The sequence below is a fragment of the Haliaeetus albicilla genome, chromosome 10, assembly GCF_947461875.1.
Source record: "Haliaeetus albicilla chromosome 10, bHalAlb1.1, whole genome shotgun sequence".
Taxonomy (NCBI): domain Eukaryota; kingdom Metazoa; phylum Chordata; class Aves; order Accipitriformes; family Accipitridae; genus Haliaeetus; species Haliaeetus albicilla.
Genome location: NC_091492.1, coordinates 12,395,214 through 12,416,288, shown reverse-complemented (window position 1 = coordinate 12,416,288; position 21,075 = coordinate 12,395,214). Strand labels below are relative to the sequence as shown.

At 38.4% G+C, this 21,075-nt stretch overlaps 1 protein-coding gene across 1 annotated transcript in view; it reads right to left on the bottom strand.

Annotated features, from left to right (window-relative positions):
* Window positions 1–4,422: 4,422 nt before the first annotated feature.
* The window catches only part of LOC104322921 (neural-cadherin), a 72,986-nt gene continuing 56,333 nt past the window's right edge, over window positions 4,423–21,075 (bottom strand). The window contains exons 24-33 of the mRNA XM_069793518.1: window positions 20,227–20,354; window positions 19,483–19,610; window positions 17,127–17,250; window positions 16,378–16,558; window positions 15,308–15,474; window positions 14,292–14,556; window positions 12,340–12,520; window positions 11,104–11,348; window positions 8,234–8,388; window positions 4,423–5,136 (exon numbers count right to left, since the gene is read on the bottom strand). Of these exons, the coding sequence (XP_069649619.1) occupies window positions 4,723–5,136; window positions 8,234–8,388; window positions 11,104–11,348; window positions 12,340–12,520; window positions 14,292–14,556; window positions 15,308–15,474; window positions 16,378–16,558; window positions 17,127–17,250; window positions 19,483–19,610; window positions 20,227–20,354 (1,988 nt within the window). The 3' untranslated portion in view covers window positions 4,423–4,722. The remainder of the gene's footprint in view (window positions 5,137–8,233; window positions 8,389–11,103; window positions 11,349–12,339; window positions 12,521–14,291; window positions 14,557–15,307; window positions 15,475–16,377; window positions 16,559–17,126; window positions 17,251–19,482; window positions 19,611–20,226; window positions 20,355–21,075) is intronic.

Below are 21,075 nucleotides of genomic sequence, written 5' to 3'. Positions count from 1 at the left end.
AAGTAAATATAATTTACTTTGACCAATAGGGATCTGCTTGTTTCCACACGGTAGCTCAAGCTTTAGTATTCTTTCTTACCCGATGAAAAGAAGTGTGCATTCTTTGGGAGAGAAAAATTACATGTATCAAGTGCTTTATTTGAATTAGTATGTCGTGATATAGGTAAGTTTTTAAAAGTCTAGGCATTCTTGCGGCAGGGAGAAGCAGGATGTGCAGAGCTATACATACAACTGTTCAGCATGTCTTTTTCTCATTTGTGGTGCCTGAGTGCAATCACATCTTTGCATGTGTAGTAATACTCTTAAAGTGAGGTTTGGGGGAGTTTTGTCACCATGTTAATTAGGTACAGACAGGACTTCTGTAAGATTAATTTAATTAATGGAATGTGATCATAACGTGGTATGCTCGCATAGAGGGGATTCTGGGTTCCAGAGAACCAGGTTTCTCAAAACCTCCTCGCTCACCAACAGTTACCAGTAGTGTGGTGCAAGCTATTTATTTAAATCCCGAGGAGATGGCCATGGTTTTTAGTGTTTCTGTAATTAAGAAAATGCTCAACTTTCTTCTGCTTGCCTAATCCTGCTCTTTTCACAGCCGTGGTTTCCCTTCTAAACCTGCTGGTACTAGCTGGTAGGTCAGACCTAAGGACAATCGGCTTTCGTATGGCTTGGCTACATGTTATATACTTGCACGGTTATGTTAAAAGGGGGAAAACACAAAGATTAATGTAGTTGACAGGCAGACAGATTAAATACTAATATCCACATGATTATTTAAATTTCAGACCTTTACAAATATTTTATACTAAATAAAATGTTCTTACTACATGTTTAAAGTCTGTAAAGAACATCGAAGATTAATAAAAGTACCAGATTACTGAAAATCCCACTACCTAGGGACCCAATGATTTTTTTAATTCAATTTTTTTTTCTTCCCTCCTCACCCATTGAAAAGCTTTCTGTTGTCAAGCCAGCTGTTCCTGGTCTTGAGCCATGTCAGTACTATACTGTGATAAGCTTTTTTGTAGAGGTACTGAAATATTTGTATGTATCTGCAGATGCAGAACAAGTGACGATATGATTTCAGAAATTGCACAGTAATTAAAAGAGCAGCATACAAATTAAAACAGATAAATTAAGTTAACTAATTAGTAATCCCTAGAAGGAGGAAAAGTAGATTTTAATAGGGCATGACAGCTGCAAATGAGTATGTCCTATTACTGAGAGTGTCTCTACCCAAGTTCCTATAGCGATTTTAAAATGTTTTCTGACCTTTTGTTTTATACCGTATATTCTGTAAAATGTATGGCTAACTGCAATTACACAAGCAGCTCTGGGATTGTGGTTGTTGTTATTATTTATGTTTGTTTACAAATTGGCACCATAGCTGTAATAGGGGAGGAAGCAGTTGTAGAGCAGCAGCTTCAGGTTGGCTTACAAATCACCTGTTCAGGAATGGTAATTAACAGGAGACCTCTCAACCTCAGCAGCTCTGCAGCTGTGCCTGCGCAACCCAGCTGCCCACATGGCTCCCAGTCACGAAGCTACAGAATTGTGTTTGGGCTTGCTTTTACTCTCACCCGGTGGCCAGTTAAGTACTTCATGGATGGAGTAAGAGTTTCAACAGATGGGGCCAAGACCTCTGTATCACAGACTACTCTCCAGTCAGGATATTTGAGCACATCCTGGGGAAAGTGAGAGAGTTAAATTTTTTTTCCCCAGTGCTCAGTGATTGGTTTAACTGTGACACATTTAGAGCAAAGCCTCACTGACTCTTCTGCTGATCGCATTTTGTTGCAAATCTCAACTTGGTATTCATGTGGGAATGAATTAAGATCACAGGCTGAGGAAGAAAAGGAAAATAACTGGAGTGTTTTGAGATGTATTAGTGTCTTGCAGTTTGTCCTGCCCATCAAGCCCGGAGCTCTTTTGACCATCTATCTTCTGAACCAGCACATGTGTCCTGCTGCACATAGTGAATGTTAAGGATCACAGCACACATCCTACATGTCTGCTGCTTCTCAGCACTTAAAATCCCAGAATAGGGAATAAGCCTATGGGTAACACAACTTGAGTAATGCTACTGAACATGAAGTTAAGGATTTCTTCCTTCTTAGACTAGTTGTCTGTCTTGCAAAAACACTAACCGTGCTATATGCAAAAAGCACTTGGATATCTGGGAGAAGTACAGGTCTGTGGCCTCAGCCAGCTGCAGCCCTCAGGGAAATTCAGAAATAGTAACATCTTTTGAGTGTGTAACTACAGCTTGAGTCCACACATCGATTAGAAGCAACTGCTGCTTCCCCTCAGCTTTTCAGACAGAACAGCATGCATGACTCAGGTCTGTGGAAGTATCATCTGATCAATGCTGAGAGAGAAGTAATTCAATAGACTCTAAGCTTTAGTCAGCCTTCAATAAATTCAAGGAAGAGACATCATATACAGAAGGCTTATTTATTGTTTATACAGCGCCTCAGATATGCATGACACCTCACAGGCAAATAAAGACAGTCTTTGCCCCAAGGAGCTTACAAGCTAAATTAAATAAAAACCAGCCAAAATGATAGCATATCCATAATTATGGAAAGAACACAAGGTATGCAAACAAAATTACTGCTGTTCAGGGAAGGAATAATTTTGTGCATAATATATATTTACTCCATTTTCCATATCCTGTTTGTGACTGCTGTGATCATGAAATACAGAAGCTGACATACCTGACTTGTGAACACTGCAAGATATTTTAGCCTATGTTACCTCACAGATAAATATATCAGTAAAATTACAGAATCACAGACTAGGTAGCATCTGTGAATCAAAACTATTAGGCATGGGTAAAAATGGCATTTAGCTTTTCCAGATGAAAATGCTACATCATCTGCAGTGTGTAACCATTGGTTAATTTTGTGCTCAAGATTTTCCAAAGTGTGTCACAAATGCATGCAAGAACAAGATACTGTGTGAACATTTCCCAAATGAGAAATGTGCAAATTAATCTAGCCTGCAGACTGCATTGACCTATTTGTTTAATATATGTATAAAAATAAAAGCCAGACCTCCCGAAACAAGCTACTGGTGCAACTGTAAGCAAAGCCGTTTTAATGTCTTTTACAATACATTGTTTTATGCTTTGTTTTAATGAAACAAATTAAATTATCTTACAATCTATATATTATCAGCTGTTAATATATTTACACATTATACAAAGAAACAGCACAGAATAAGGTTTTGTTCTTGCTGCACTCCACTTAAATATACAAGTGGTCTCAATTAAAAAAAAATAGTCAAAATTAATTTTATGAAGTCTTCTCTCTTCCAAATATTGTCAAGTTTCAAAAAAAAAAAAAAGCAGAATACTAGCTAGACATTAAGCAGTCTGAAAAAGGGACTGATAATTTAAAGCATAATGTTCCACCCCCTGCAACTGCTGTTAGTTTTCCCCTGTGTTTCTCTGTCCCCAATTAATGATGATTTTCTACTAAAATATATCTTAGGGAGGCCTGTATTACTATGTGCTGTCATTCATGGGTTTGGGAAAATTACCATCTTTGAATTGTCAGACTTTTGGCAGGGTTTTGTTTATCACAAGATTTTAGTTTTAGAATCCCAGTGCTGGGTGAAGTTCTTTTTTGGAGACAGGAAAGACCTTCAGTCTTCTGACATCCTCAGGACACTAGGTATTTTGACAACATCCAAAGGATGCTGGGTTTTTTCTTCACTGAAAATGCATCTGTATCCCCAGTCAACTCTGCCTGGGAAGGCATTACTTGGCTACAGGTGTAGCTGGTCAGTGCTTCTATTAAAGCAGTCAATCTCCAGCCTCTCACACCTAATACTTGCAATGCTTCTATGAAAGGAGGTTTAGCAAGACATGGGAGACAGGATTGTAGATGCAAGTGACATGGTTCAGGCTGGTCCTTAATTTAGCCTCAGTTTAGTAGCCCATTAGGAATGAGAGAATATGGTGAACTGTGGTGTTCGCTACTGAAATTCTTAACTAGTGACCTTTGAGGCTAGTATCTTAGAAAACCCGGCCTTTTAATTAAGTATTTAGCTGCAAGCAGCTGACTTGACATGTTGTGCCTAAATCTAGTTTCTGTGTTTATATGACAGCATAAAGGGATTTCATTAAGTTAGACCTGAAGTTAAAACTCACTGTCTATGCTTTACCTGGATCTGTAGACTCTCATCTGCCCTGTGTTCAATGAGCAGGTGCTGTAACTGAGGTCAGTCAGGGAAACAAGATGGATATAATAATACAATATGGACTTTATTTCCACAAGAAAAAGACTATGTGCTTTTTTCTTTCAAATAACTGCTAAAGCTGCTGAAAACAGTACACACAGCATGCTTTATTCATGCTTTGAGCACCATCTTAGCTTATGTACATAGGATCTCTCAAAGAGTCCTTTATTACCTTAGTGACAAAAAAATCTGTTTCTTAAACACTGCATGTGAATGACTAAGTACCCCGAGTTCTCCCTTTATTCTTTCCATTAAGTTTATATCCCCAAATGCAAATGTCCAGAATGTCCCAAGCTTAGCTCCTACTACTGAATTTTTCAATTAGATTCAAAGTGTGGCTCATCAGTGGGAATTTGACCACCTAGCATAACAGGAAAAAAAGGGGGGGGGGGGGGGGCAGGGGTAGTACATAGCAGCAGCATGAAAAACTGTCCTTCACCCTTGCTTCCAAAACTTTGAAAATAGTAGACTTGGTATCTACAGGTCTTCTGCATCTATATGTGAGTACAGTTCACTTAGTTTCTCAAACTGTGGTCCCCAGTCTTTAATGTCATCATACACTATACCCTCATCCAGCCCGGAGGAGCTCAGGGTAATCGGACTGCTAGCAACTGAGCCTTCTCCTTCAGTGCAAAATGCCCGCAGTGAGTCTGGGGGTACAGCCTGGGGATGACCATCGGCATCTCTGACAACATCTGACAAGTACTGACCAAAGTCTGTGTTAGTGAAAGAGGCTTCTGTAGTTGCTGATGTTTTGGTCTGCTCCTGGGCGCCTGGGGATGCGTCACTACAGAAACTGTTCAGTGTTGGTGTTTTTTCTTTCTTCTTGTAGAGGGAATAGACTGGGCTGGTTTGAATAGACACCTGCAGTTCTGCCATATTGTATGCATCCTGGAGTGAAAAACCATTCACATTAAATTAATATTCTCTGTAGGTCCCTAAATTTCACATTCTAGTGGAAATAAGGAACAATCCCGAAGCAGTCCGTTTGGTGTGAACACATGAAGGACTGGCTTGTTCAACCAACTCTGCCACCTACAATGCACCTAAGAAAGCCAAAACCCACCAAGCAGATGAGAATGCGTGAGGAACACCTGGGCAGCCTGCACTACTGCAGTTAGGTTCAAAATCAAGTTTAATTTCATATTAGAAGCTAAATAAAAATGACAAACACCCAAATTTTTGTTCTGAAATTCAGATCTGAGTATTTCATCATCATTAAACACCGATACCGAGTCTGGCAACAAAGGTGAGAAAGGATATTGACAAATAGCATGTTAAATCTTTCTGCATTAGTAGTTCAAACACCTACTGTGATTTCTGTTAAAATTCTATCTATCTGTGGAATAATGGTGAATTATGTTATACGAAGTGGCATGATTGTAAAAGCCAAGTAACTACCTATTGCAAGAAGAAAAAAAAAAAAAAAAAAAAGCCCTTCTAGTGCAGAAGCAGTTAATGCTGCCTGGTAATTGTGCCGCAGTTCCTGAAGTGCAATTTCTGTCACTAAAGCTACCAATACCGTACGTGGTAATTGCATTAGCTGATCAGAATCTTTATGCCACCTGAAAGAAAGAAAAGAACTGTTGTCCTACAGCATCCTTCACCTTTCTACAATCCAAAGGTTGTGTCTCTGGACTCATTTACAGGCCAAAGAAGAATGTTGACAGGCTGCATGAGGCAGAATTCGTTAGAGCAAACAAGCAGTTATTTGTATTGTTCATGCTATTCATCTGAATAGTAGCCATCAATGACAGAGCTGTCAAATCAGCACCTTCCAAAAGATTACATTTATTCTCTCGCATGTTGAATTGCACATAGCCATTTTATAAGAGATTAACCTAGGTCATCTGGGTGAGCTTTGCTGAATTTCAATTCGAGACAGAGAACTGCTTCAAGAAAAACCCCACCTGCAATCAAGAAGCCCTGTAAGTGGCAACACTAGGGTTTGGGACAGGACTGTGACATAGAATAGCTGCTTACTTCCATTCATCTAGAGACTAAATACTGTTAGTGATGAACAATGTGAGACCTACAGCGCACATGCCTAGCCATGTTCCAAGTAACTGCAAGCTACAGTATGATCCCACTATGAGCATTTTATAATAGCATGGCTACCAGTATAATCAATAAAACATCGCAACTTTTCGTCATACAAAATTTAAATGGGAGTTTGTCCAAATACAGATTTAAGATCATCCCTTCAGTGAACTGGGTGCTATTAAAATCATCCTCCACTGCTATTAGTTGTTCATTAAAATGACATATTTCTTCTGACTACATACCAGTCTTAGTTGGCAGTCCACAAACCCAAGTTGATCCTTGCCTCTAGCTTCAAAGCTGGCTTTTAACAACATTTGGTGTTTAGTTGTGTTAAATATATACTCAACGGTGCAGTAATCTGCTACAATTTTTATAAACTCCTAATTTCTCTGAGGGATAGTTTTATTTCAGGTGCAGAAACTACTTAGTAAGACGGCCTCTTGTCCCCATAGTCCTATCCTCCGCTAACATTACAAAAACAAAACTCTCTTGTCCAAGCGCCCTTGTGATCCTTTTGTTAAGGTAAATTAGAATACAATTAAAGTATTGTAATTCTGAGTATTTGGGGGGTTTTAAATCTAGATAAACAATCAGGTATTAAAAAGGATGCTGGAAAGTTTTAGCTGCAATCCCAGCAACTGTAAAATCTGAATAATTTAGGAACAGTACACAGAACCTGTGGAGACTTCACTCCAAGCAGCATTTCTTCAAGACAGAGTAATAGCCTCAGATGAAGATCATCAAAAATAAGGAGTGTATTTTAAGAACTCTCCAAAAGTAATTAAACATATCATACAGTAACTGTGGATTTCCTCAATCTATAGACCTTCTGGGTATAAAATTGCAAAGTCTTGCAGAGGAAGTTACTCTGATTAAGGAAAAAAGTATTTATGCATATAGCTATCTATGTTATCACATGGAAAATGTCCCTGTATCTATTATGTTCACACTAATTCATCAAGAAATTAAGGATACTCTACAACTAAGAATATTTTCTCAGGTGGCCTTGTAAAACACTCTCCGTATTTTATAACTAAAAATTCATGGAAGATATTTGGAATTTTGGGACAGGTTACATTTAGTTGTTTTTTTTTAAATCGCTGGCTTTTTTTGACCCATCACCTTAGTGACCTGACTATTACTACCCCTGCAGAGTCACACCACCTTTTGAATCCATGAAATGAACAGTTTCAAAGACAGCAATGAAGTTCCTTACCTATTTTAAACATAGCACATGTCTGTTGGTCAGCAAATAATCTATTTAAATTACTCATCTATATCATCTCCAGTTTTCTTTTGAAGTTCTGGCTTAAACTGACATGTAGAAATCCTTAAAACAGCTAGCAGAAATGTCAATACTGTTTTGGGTATAGTCTGGTCTACTGTAAGTATAAACACAGCTTGTGTTCACTAGTGTATTTCTCTCCAAAACAGAAAAAAACAGAAAGGTTCCACAACCACCATGTGCTTTAGGATTTAAGAAGAAGAAATGTAGTACCTCACTTTCTTAACGAGTCAAGTCTGAATAACTGCCGTTGTTATCTGCTGCTCAGAAAGAGACTGTCCATAAAGAACAGTTCACATCAGGCTCTTTGAAGCCCTCAGTGCTACAGCAGTAATTACCCCCGAGAACCTCAGCGTCTCCTGAGCCATGAAACCAAAAAAGTCTTTACTGCTAAACTCACTCTACAACCATTTTTAAATATGCACAGAGGATCACTTGCTTTAAGACAAATTAAAAATTGATAGGCACTTATCTCCACTTAAGAAACATGCACCTTTGTGTACATAACCTTGCAAATAATTAATCTACCAATTGCAGTAATGAATCAGCAGAACAAAGGCTAAGGTCCTCAGTTATAAAGGAAAACCATAATACATATTTTCATTAGCATGGTGAGCCATGAGTCCTCTCTTAATTGTAATGTAACACAGTGATCCTTACTTCGTCTTGTTCCCCACCCCCTTCTTCATTGTAGTTGAGGATATTTTCTCTGATGTCCTCCAAATCTTCATGATACCCAGACACAGGGTAAACTCCTCCGCTCAGACCTTTGCGAGTCTTCCAGCAAGCCCACAAGAATACAGCACTGAACAGAGCTGTGTAAACACACAGGAGCAAAACAGAACATCATTCAGAAACAAATCAAACATTTATATACAGAAGTGCTGCAGGATGGCTTAGCAGCCGTTCTACATGAGTACTGCAGCACTGGTTTGCAGTCAGAGCCAGCAAGGCTGTAATTTTGTGTTTCTCAGCAAATGTTTGATTTTTGCATTCTTCAATGTAGTTACAAGTGAACATAAAAGACAGAAGAAAAGGCCTTTAAAGAGCATTTTAAAATACCCTTTGAAGTACAACTTTGAAGTTGTTAAAGAACTGAATGACCCAAGTGGCATTCGGAGACCTATCTATTTACTGTATTGAGTTAAACTTTGTAAGAGAAAATGTATACAAAGGGGTAGCACTTAAGTGACAATGTGTTGACAGTAACAGATACAATTACACAGAAATGAAGCACAAGAAGACATGAGACAAAAGAGGAAATAACTGTTATACATTTTACTAGGAAAAAAAAAGTTAGGCACATTTTGCCTTAGCATCCATAAATTTAAACATTTTTCTTAAATGCTTAGGTACATTTTACACACTGACAGTTGTAAAGCTACAACATCAGATACTGAGCATTATGTAAATAGAAACCTGTGAACTGCTGTGTTACCAACTCTATAAAAGTTGATAAGAGCTCATAGTAAGACCTCAAACCACTGAATACCATAAACTAACAATGCAGTTAATTAAAAAGACCAGAATCTCTTACAGAATATCTACACAGCAGAGTGCGGTTCTGTGGAGCAGCATGTAGATGACCTTGGGACTAAAACTGGTGTACACCCGGGTCTATGCCCTGCACTGTGCTGTGTAGCTACACCCTTCAAGCAGAATCAATGCGTTTGAGATGTATATTTACCGCTTCCTCCCTGCCCCCACGTACCCCCCCAATTAACAGAACGTGTCACACATTTTCACACGTGTCGTAACTTTTCGGACATCATTTTTTAGCTGAGCTGATTATGAGACACTCAAGAAGCCTTTTAACGTTCTACATCTCTCCTATTCCTTTACTGTGACTGCTAGTAGAAAGCCAATACTTAAAATGAATATAGCCCATGTTCCGAGAGTGTAAGAGTGTAAACCAGAAGTACCCCCAATGAAGATAGTCTCTCTTCCAAACAGATACCAACAGTGTAAGCTCCTGCCTGATTTTCTGCTCAGGATCTTACATTCCTGAGCTGTCTTTAAATGCATTCTGTGAAGTTTATTGTTGCTTTGAGCCATAGTGTTAGTGTTAGGGCAGTTGCCAGCTCCCAAGTATCACTGTGTCTTTAACTGAACAAAATGAGCTGAACTCCCCTCCTGGCAGGGAGGGCTGGGGAAGGTTCGTGGGATATCGAACCAACATAGAAGCCACCGTGGTATTGATCTACTTGCAAAATGGTTCCACATTTGAATTTTTAAAAAGATTTAAAAGAATTGAAAACATTTTATCAGATGTCAGAAAAGCAGCTTTTCTAATCTATTGGAAACTTATAAATTTATAATTAAAGTTGCATGAATTAATAACTTTTAAGCACATTACTGCTTTCTAGAAGCTGTGTAAGAGAAAGGCATCCAACATCTTGAGAACAAGGAATTTTTTAAAAACTTCTCCTAACAAAGTTACAGTTGTGTGATAATACCATAGTTAACCACATCTACTAAAATTTTCACAACAATGCACACCACTTGGTTAAAAACAACTGTTTCTTATTCATAATTTAGACCTGAAAGATTAGCAGGATTATTAGGTAAAAGATATTGTTTTTTCAGTCAAGTTCAGTCAAGCACAGGCAGCAACACAAAGTCAGCTCACAATAAAACTGCTCTGACACAGTAAAAAAAAAAAACCTCCTTTAATATAATGATCTATTATCAACCTCAGCTAACTGGGATTCCAAAAGCTGTGAAACCAGCTAGCTTCCCACCTTGTTTGCTGTTCGTATTTGCATGGCAAACACAGTATCTAGCAGAGTTGGGGAAAATGATCGCATTTCAGGTAGCTACACAGATGGATTCAAAATAGTCCACAATACTATGACTCCTGAATGAAACTTAATTAACACGATAAAAGCCAAGAGAAAAATCCTATGTCCCTACTCAGGCAAACTTTCATGAAATTTGAATACATGAGAAGGACTCAAAGATGTGATCCTTCCTCACTCATGAGATCCCTCTTTGTCTTTCCTCTTCTTTTTGAGATCCAATGCCTAAGCCTGAAAATGGTTGAGGAAGCCAAACGCAGCTGTTAGGAGTTGTGACACAACTGGTAAGATGCAAGAGACTGCTCCTGTCTGACCAAGTGTATTCCTATCGGACAGCATATTTCTCCTAGACTGAAAAATCTGTTTCATGCTCAGTAGTATTTTAAACAATGCTTATCTGGTAGGAATTTCCACTCTTGCTGTTCAATTGCATTTGTTTCCAATTATGCATCTGAACCGTTCCTTAGCAATGAAGTGAAAATGTGCAGAAAATAACAACTGCAAAGACTTTCCATAGCTCACAAAAGTTGATTCACTTAACAATATATGCACACAGTGATGAAAAATAAGTTAGTGACGGAGCTGAGACCATGGCAAAGAAATGAAGGCCAAGTGAAGTCTCCATAAGGAAACTGAGTTTTTTTCAGCAGGAGGATGAGATGATGACTATTCAGGACAAGATGGATAAATGAGTTCACCAAAGGTAATACAAGATATAGTTGCCGTAACTACCTAACAGCGCCAAAAAGCAAATGCAGATGGCAAACATGGAACTAAAGCTCAGGCCTGTATCCTTGTGAAAGATCGCCAGTGTGATTTCACAGTTACGTCCAGTATAACCATCAGGGCAGTGACATTGGAACTTGGTTGGTGACTGCGAGATGCAGGTACCATAGTTACAGGGCCTTTTAGCACATGCAGTGTAGACGCACTGTCTACCAGTGGCATTCTCCATGATCATGTGTCCCGGAGGGCAACTGAAAAGACAAAGGCAAAATGAAACCATTAAACTTTGGGAAAGTAGGCACGAAAGACAGCATTTAAGATTTTAAAACAGTCTTTGATGACACTCTATATACAGTTTCTGAAATAGCTACTAGAAGTAAGTTACTTGGAATAATTACAGGATTGTAGTCTTTTCTAAAGCAGTCATACAACAATGAGCTCCACAACTTTAAACCCTTATATCTGGGGCTTTCAGAACTCAGGTAGTTCCACCGGCTTCTGCAAGATTAGCCACGTGAAAAATAGCTGGATTAAGGTCTGCAGTTCCATCTAGGCAGGACAAGCTATGCTATGTTCTTTGTGTTTCCATCACAGTGAATTTCCAGAAAAAAAATACATCTCTAGAAAACTCCATTTGTGTGGACAGTGGTATTCAGTAATGCTTAAAGTGTACATTTTCACAGCACAACTAACTTGAATTAGTGTTGTCCTAACCTCAGCCCCAGCCACACACAAGAACTCAGAGCTTAATGATGCAGTGCTTCTAATGCAACTTGAATGGCCTGTAAGGGAACAGAGGTCACAGCTTAAGACAGTGTAAGACGACAGACACTAACAAAAGAAAGCACATCTCCATTGCACAGCACGAGCTTCACAAGACAGCTAGCCATGCTAGTGTTCCACTCTACTCCATCTAACATACCCTCTTTTCCTGGTTTTCAGGGTTTACAAACAATCTGGATTTGCTCCTATTCTTTAAACATTTTCAATTAAGACAGGCAGCCGAAATTGTTACAGAATCAACGGCGATATGCTGATTTACATCAGCTAAGGGTAGTACCTAAAAGGACAGTGTTTTAAGAGTAACCTGATGCCTATGCAGGCATCTAGCTTAGTGTTTCACTGTGGTTCAACTGATTTGATGAGATTGCCAGTGGCAGCCTTCAAGTTGCACACTTCTTCAGCATCCACCCTTTCCCACCTGAATCTGAAAGGTTTTGTGCTTTTATTTCCACCAATTACCTGCATTCATGCATCATCCACAAATCAATACAAATAAATTCCTGGTTACAAGGGTTATTCCTACAAGCCTCTGAAGAACAGCCTTCTTTGATGCCTTGGGTGCTTAATACTGACACCAGCTCCTTCACGTGAGTGTCCAGAGGGATTCTGTAGTTATTCAGTCTGACATCCTTCATACATCCTGAGGCAAGGCACAAAGAGACTGTTTTAAAAGCCATTCAGCAAGAATGATTTGAAGCAGCTGTAAGTTTTGGCAGCTTATGTTTAACAAAGGACCCAGGCTACCAAAGTTTAAATCTAGGACTGAATTTACCTAAACTTTCATAACATTGTTCTCCATTTTTTGACTGAATTTGTTAAAGTTTTGATCAAGATTCCCAGTGTTTTACACAAGAATTAAGTGCTGCTGCAGGCCCCATCTGCTTGTGTTCAAGACAGCAGAACACGTACCCCTTCACTATGTTTTCAACAGAAAAGTCCAAATATTGTGGAAAATCTGTGATATTCTTCAATGTGTACCAGTATAAATTGTGTGTGTTTGATTTTTAATTTTAGCTTACAGCTTGACTTTATAGAAGAGCAAACCAAAAATAATGGTGAAACGGCCTTGGATCACTAATAGAAACTTTGTACTGAACATGTGTGGCATTAATTTCGTATGCATGAGATGCCTCAGCATAAAAGCATTTACCTTGATGAATTAAGTACATTTTATAACTTCAAAGCCCTTAAAGTTTCAGCTGCTTAACAGCAACATTAATTGTCCTAGTTACATGAAGATAATTTTAAGTATTTGACTTCTTTAACCTATTTAGTTAAAAACAAATACTATTACTCCCACAAATAAAAATTCAAAATATGGTCCCTAGTTCTCAGTATAAACTTTAGTTATTGGAATACTTCTAATGAAACAATAGAAAACAATCTTCTTCTAAATAATTTGTGATACGCTTATGTTGTAAGTTGTTATTCTATTTAACGCATATACATTTTATATGTTTTCTCCTCGCACTTTTGTGTTATTTACTGAAATACTTTTATCTGGTGAAAACATTACCACCTTGTTTCAAATTAATTTAGTAGAATCTGGTTAAAGAGGTGCAAGGCATGGGAGAAAGAGATGATAGACTGATACCAGGTGCATTTAACCAAGTAATGGTGTGTCTTCCTTGTCAATATAAAAGATGTGCTGCGTAACTGTGCGTTACTTATACTGCGATTTTAGGCAAAGAGTGAGCTGCCAACTGAGGACAGAGTAAAAAGCTGCTATGGATATCTTAACCTTGTGTTTCTCCGTATTTCTCCTTTGTGTAACTATTCAATTTCAAGGCTGAAAACTGGTTTGTTTTTTAACAGACATCATGACTTCATCCACTCAGTTGCTAAAAATTTGTTAGTTCTAATTCAATAAACCATTTCTAATTTTAGTTAATGTTTCAACTGAGTGATTGTAAAATCCAGTAATACAAAGGTAGTGCATAAAGGTAATAAACCAGAGTTTGTCGTGGGCTATGCAATGCACGTATAAAATGGAAATATTCCTTTCAGTGTAGGGACAGTTGTGTTTGGTAGGGAAGGACAGCTGTCGAATGGACCGGATAGAACCGTGCAATGAACCTGTTCTGTGTATCTAATGCAATGAGCCATCTACAGTCCACCTGGGAGAAGCTTGTGGATCTCCAGTTACAAATACTCTATATACAGTTGTGTGAAAAGGTTACCATCTTTGTTCCAAGACCAGTAGCTAACAGTATTTGCACATAATCCCCTGCTGTACCTTTTTCCTAGTCAGAACATCTTATTTGTCCCTTCTGCAAAGTGTCATGCAAGAAACCTGTTTACTTTGGGCTCTACATAAACAAGAAAGCTTCTCGCAATATGCCCGTGTAGTACCAATAAACCTTCATTTATACAGGTCCGTATTCTGAACAGTGAGATCAAGAATTCCTCACCTTGAAAACTCTTGTTTTGATTGAATGGGTAGGTGTTTCCAAGAACCAAGCTGCTGGGGTCAATCACAATCTCTTTGTATATTCCTGCTGCTTTCAGAATTTCTCTCTTCCCACCTCCTTCATAAAGACGAAGAGTAAATTCATTTTCATTTCTCTCCAGTGTGATATGATGCCATTCACCATTATCAATGTGGTAGGAGGGAAGGCTTACAGAATAGTCTCCATCACCCAGATTATACGAGACCACTAAGAATCCCTGAACAACCTTGTGGATAATTAACAAAGTAGTAAGAAAGAAAAGAAAAGAAGTCATCACCTGACATTTTGTATTGACCTGTAACTTCAATCTTAAAGCATCGGTTTAAATTTAGGGTATGTTTATGCTGCACATACAGTGTAATACAAAGATACTTCAGGTGCTACTGAACTAGACAACCTAAATGCTGGTAACGGTGTACTCACAGTAGTATGTAATTCACTCAGAGTAATTTTACCCTGCATCTCTCTCGGACAAATTTATGGGGTTCTTCAAATGGTTGAGAATCTGGTGTATCACCTCTACACTGACAGCTCAAACCAACTTAGCTGAAGAGGTGACTCATTCAGTGGCATGTATAAAGTGAACAGGTTGTCATTTTAAGAACCTGACATCATTAGAACTGCTACAGGCACCTTTCTGGCCAGAGTCTGAACTATGCAGAATCGGCCACTCAAGATCATGGCTAAATAGGACACCAGGGTAGACACACCATTCATTCTATTCTGTATAACAAACTATACTTCACTGTAACTGGCAATAAATTCCTTTGAAATCCAATGGGATACCATGGTTGTGCAGTCAGTATTAAGTGAAGGATCAGATCTGTAAGTGTCGATAAAATAAATTCCCAAGTTTTTGTCCTTAACACAAGGTTTTTCGTTCTATTTCCAACTCTTAAACTAATGTTTCTCTGGGCTAATTATTCACTGGCATTGATTTAACTTTATGCTATTACTGTCTGGGATGCCTTGCTTACCTGTAGGGTGATGTGTTCATCCTTATTTCGAGACAACATGCTCATGATGACGCTGTCCGGCTGCCGTGTCCTAATCATGGCTTCAAATAGCGTCCTGCGGGCAGGCACACTGACAGGAAGCTGATAGCGAATGTGACTTCCTGGCCCAAATGTGTATTCTTTGGCAACTAAAAAGACAGGATAAAGACCTTTAAACTATTTTGTAGGGAGAGGGAAATATTATTGTCTCCATTATTTTCATAATAAGAGTTGAAAGTGAAAGAAAAAATTATAATGCACAGCGTGGATCCATGAGATGTCGCAAAAGACAAGCGATATGTCCCTTTCTCTATTTCCACAACTTCCCCAATCACTCTTCCACTTCTTCCTCTGTAAAGAGGTGATCTCCCTCCTAACTGCATCCTGCTAATGCTTCTCCTTACAATGCTCACACAGTATGGCAGCAGGAAAGCAGAAGCTCTGACCAAGACAAAAGAAGAGTCTGCAGACAAAAGTATTAAGTACCACAACCAATTTTCACAGCCTGCTCTTTTATAGTAGTCTTTTTGCTGCAAACTTTGGATCCATGTGGGCTAAAGAAAAGATCCTACTATACTGAAAGCACAGATCCTTAAGCCAACAGAGTCTCTTCCAGGCATCAACAGAGCAGTAATTTCCAATTCCTGTTGTGTAGTTCTAATTCTGCACAGTAAGTGGTACTGGCACACTCACATTTAAGTTTTAGGTTATTAGATATTTCTGAAAGTGTCAACAGATGCAAATTAAAAAAACTGTGACAAGAACAAATAATTTTGTTCATAATTCTTTTGTCATGCAGTCTCCATTATACAGTCATTGCACAAACACCCTCAGGACTAAAGAAATGATCTGATACTGAGAAAGTTCAGAATTTCTCAGAGGTAATTAGAAAAGAAATTGTTAAAAATCGCAGGCAACTACACTGAAACATGGCTTCACACAATGTAAACATCAGAAACCACCTCAGCAATCATTACCTACAAACATTTTAAGTTTTCTGTATTGTAAAATTTGCCAGCCTATCAATAACATAACAGAAAAACAGACCTCACCTTTATCACATCGATAGCCATAGTAACCCGGCAAACAATGACAAGCAAATGAGCCCCAGTCTCCAAGACACCTCCCATGAAAACCACAGGAAGAAGACCCCATGGTCTCACAGCTCCCATCCGTAAGCGTGCAGCCAGGGAAGCTATTCAGGGACTCTGCAGGAGACTGAAGGTCATACACCTTCAAGAGAAAATTGTATGACACTGAAATATTATTTAAGAAACACTTACACTTCATTTTTAAACAGAAATAGCTATACCACATAACAGTCTGTTCTCCATCTGCATTGCTTAAGATGCTAAGTTTGCTTTTTGACATTCAGATTTCAACTTATTTTATCAAGACCATATTTTGCCTTTGAATAAACTCAACTGACTATAAAAGCAAAAAACCCCTAATATTTCTTAACAAAGCAGACAGCTGGCATAAATATACCATTATACAATTGCCATTCAGAAGTTCCCTGAATGTGCAAAGAAGCTTGGAAGACAGCTGCATGAAGTAGGGGATAAACAAAGGCACAGTTTCTGGCTCACAAATACATCTGTTTGTAATTGAGAAATAACTTTTCAAGGTAGTTATTCTAATTATGACAGAAAAATCCAGAATTTTCTTGTATTCTACACTGACACATACGGGCATTGCATAGATTAATGGAAGCAAAAGTTTCAGGTATAACACAAACCTCCCAAAAATTTAATAAAGAAGTTTACTCCTTTGCTAAAGCAAAATGTTACACTTCTCTTACCTGAGTATCCAAGATGAAATTGCGCAAACAACCGGAGAAGTGTTTGTGTAGCAATTGCGGGTAGGAATATGGTAATGATTCTTTTACACCACCCAGCTGTAGAACATGGTTCACATTCAAATACCTTTAAAAATTATATGAATAATAAATAGATGTGAATTTACCTTCAGACATAGGCATTGTATCATAACACAGATAAATAAACATCTACACTGCATTTCCAAATAATAGAGGCTTTATAAAATAACAAAAGAAAGCGACTATTTTATCTTTTTCTTTCTCTGAAATACAGTCAGTCAATAAGCAGAAGCCAGCCCTTTAAAATAAATGGTAATTTATTTTTTAAACATGACAGTGAGGTCTATTGGGAGTTTAACTGTGGGACACTATTACAATTCGGGTATATTTGTGTTCAAGTCAGGAACAGCTGTAATATTCTAGACACCATATTCTCCTTCAAGTGCTTCTCTCTGTGCACATTCATCCTATACTGTAGGAATACTACAACAAAGACTGTTTTGTGTATGATAAAGACCAGAAACCTAAAAGTTGGGTCAATGTGATCTAAAAGGTATGGTGCACACATCCAGCCTCTGCAATGTCTCCCAGTCATCTCTCTGAGCTGAAGAATTCCACATATTTTAGTCCTCACAGAGTTTCTTTTTCCCCCCTGAGTTATTAACTCCATTTTTTGTTTTCAATTATTCTTTTATTTCTCCCTTTTTTTTGTGTGCTCCTTTTGTGACCAGGAGGGCTCCATCCATCTGCTGGCAAGGCTTAATCCCAATGCTAATCAGCACACTTGCTGGGACTATCTATTCCACACCTCAAGTATCTTTATTAGTACAAAGGTTTCCCTAAAATATAACCTGAATATTCCTCACTGTAACTTAAGGCCCTGTACAGAAGAGATTGTCTAAATCCTCTTTGTAGTGTTCTTTTACGTACACTGAGACTTATCATCTCTCTCCTCAGTTTTCCCTTCTTTCAGTTAAGTGACCTCAATTCCTTCATCCTTGATAGGTTTTATTCTCAAGGCAAGCTGAATACAGTCACTGCTCTTCTCTGGACTATACCCAGTTGGTACACGTCTATCCTGCACTACGGTGCACAAACTGGACCCAGTACTCCAGCTGAGGCCCAACAGTGCCTACCAGAGTGGAAGAATTACTTTCCACATCTTTGAGATGTACACATCTTGAAGCATTACTGTGTAGTGCTTGCCTTTTTCACATTAATGTGGCATTGCTGGCTCACTCACTTTCCGAGTATCATCTGTATCTTTTACCAATACTTCACAGCTGTTCGCTTCTCTCTATTTGTGAGGCTGGTTATGTCTGCCTGCATGCAGTACTTGGCCCTTTGTCGTAGTGGAAAAACACAGTGTTTTTCCAGGTCCGATTTTCAGTTTACTGAGATCATTTTTCATTCCAAGCTATGCCCTCTAACACACCGGTCATTTCTTCCAGCTTGGTGTCATCAGCAAGGGCAATAAGCATCAGTCCAAAGGACTGAATTATACTGAATCCAAACCCTTGCAGAATGCAGCTGAACATACCCTTCTGCTTTGAATGTAATAACTGTTTTTTGAATAAGATTTTCCAACTTTTTCGGTTTTAACTGAGGCTGAGGGCTGACCCAACAGTACAAGCAATTTAAACCACCAGAGTCATTACCACACCTGGGCTGTATTACTTTGCTGCAAAACAAACACAGGTGGATCGTACGTCTCATTACAAGACACTGCAGCCCACAGCCAGGCACACCAGCACCAGCCTACTTTAATCAGCAGTTTGTAGTAGACCAGGCTGTGAAGTGAACAGCTGAGGTATGGATACTTGTGCACTTCCTCTGACTCTGCTATAAAGGCAGTAACCTTGGATCAACTGGAGACCCTGATGTGTTAGTCTACCTTAATACGTTCGCCAAAGGTTGTCAGTAGGAGCCCTCAGACTTACACCAAACAGGTAGTAAGATTGGTTGAGGATCCAGAGTTACTGCCATTAAAATGTCAACTGGCCTAATTTCATGAGGTTTTCAAGAACAGACTTAGAGTGACTTGATAAATAAAGTGAGAAATCCTGTGGATAAGGAACAGTACACAGTACCCACAAAATCTCCAGTATTAGCCACATAGTGTTCTGGGGTTTTCATTTAGTATTGCAACGCTACTTGGAGGAAGACTGGTTCCTTAAAATTTGTTCAGTGCTTTAAGGTCCAGACTTGGCCCAGAAGGCCCCAAGAAAAGCAAACACTTTTATGTTCCTAGTCATTATTAACTTGGCTTCAATTTGATAGGCAAAATGTTCAAAGGCCTTGGAATAAACTGTCTTTCATTGAATCTCCAGAAATGCACCTTGCTCTTCGTGGAACAGACCCAAGGACTTCACAATTTGTACGATCTTCAGTGGACAGCCATTTGCCTACTCCTTCTATCTCTGAAACAACAGCTGCACTGCAGTGATCCAAAGTGAATCGAACATCCTACACCAAAACATAGGATTATTGAATTAAGAATTTCTGTAAAATTAAATAAAAAAAGTTATATCGAATTTTCATCTTTTTCTTTTTGCATACCATCAAGCAAAAAGGGTTGGGTTTTTTTCCTGTTTCGTTTTCCATCTTGCAATAACCAATAAAGCCAAAATGGAACCATTTAACAAAGAAGGCACTTCACTCTGCATTTAATTTATGCTTCTGAGTAGCTTAACCTTAACTGTCACAAAAACTGTAACTGCATTTGCAAATAAATAATTACCTGCTTTTTCTGCATGGGTAATTGATTTCAGTGTCCAAATGTGTACATTGAATTTGCAAATTACAACTAAGCCTTTATGCACATTCCACATGTGCTGCAGAGCTTAAAAAACAGGAAAAAAAATTCCTCTGATCCCAGAATATGGATTGCAACATAGGTAGATTTAGAACTGACAATGCTGTCTTCCCAAAATTTGTATTATTCATCAAATCTACAAGTCAGAATAATACATATAATTATCCGGTCTGTTTTTTCTACCCTCCTGTTTCTGCACAGGGAAATGCTATTGCAAATATAAATATCCTGATGTGGGGGGGGGGGGGGGGGAATCAAATAACTCACCTGACCATTGGTTCTGACTTCTAGTCGATGCCATTTTTTGTCTGCTACATTCAGGTGACTTGGAAACTGCAGCATCACAAAACCTGAGCCATGGCTTATCTTCAGCACAGGAATACCACTGGAGAGTTCTAATACAACATGAACAAGAAATTAAATTCAGCTACAAGGATCTTTCCATTTTGGATATGTTAGCAGTTAGTGAATGTACTGTTTTAATGGTTATTGCTAGTCCCATAAAGTGGGGTTCACTACAGAAATAACTAGAATTCTATTCTATGACTTCTCTTATGCCGAAACATTCAATATAGTACTTATTTTTATGCTTTAGATTGTGCTACTTCTCTGTCAAAACACTGAAACTAATTCCTGATAAGCAATGTGCAATTTTATAATGCTCTAAAACAATTAACACATGCAGGTTTTACTCCCTCCCATCTTCTACTCAAATGTACAAGTAACTGCAAAACAAAGCAAAAAAGAGGTAAATTATTAACAATATCCAACAACATTACCTTTCAATTAATTAGGCAAATATAAAATGCCAACCATACTGTGCATCTTGTATATTAATTCACAAAAAACAAGCAGTAGTAACCTTTTAAATATGTGTCAACATAGAGCAATGAGTTCTACTTGCATATAGATTTTCCTACAGTTGCACATTGGGGCTGGATTCATCCATCAAATCATTGACTGTTTAAAAAACAAGTGCAAAAATACCCCGAGACTGAAAGCAGTCCAAGTGAATTTCTCTTCTCACCAAACTAGATAAGAATGACATGCGACTAAGACTGCATTAACCATGTAATACCTATCTTCAAAGTACCTAAATTCCTTTATAGTACTGCA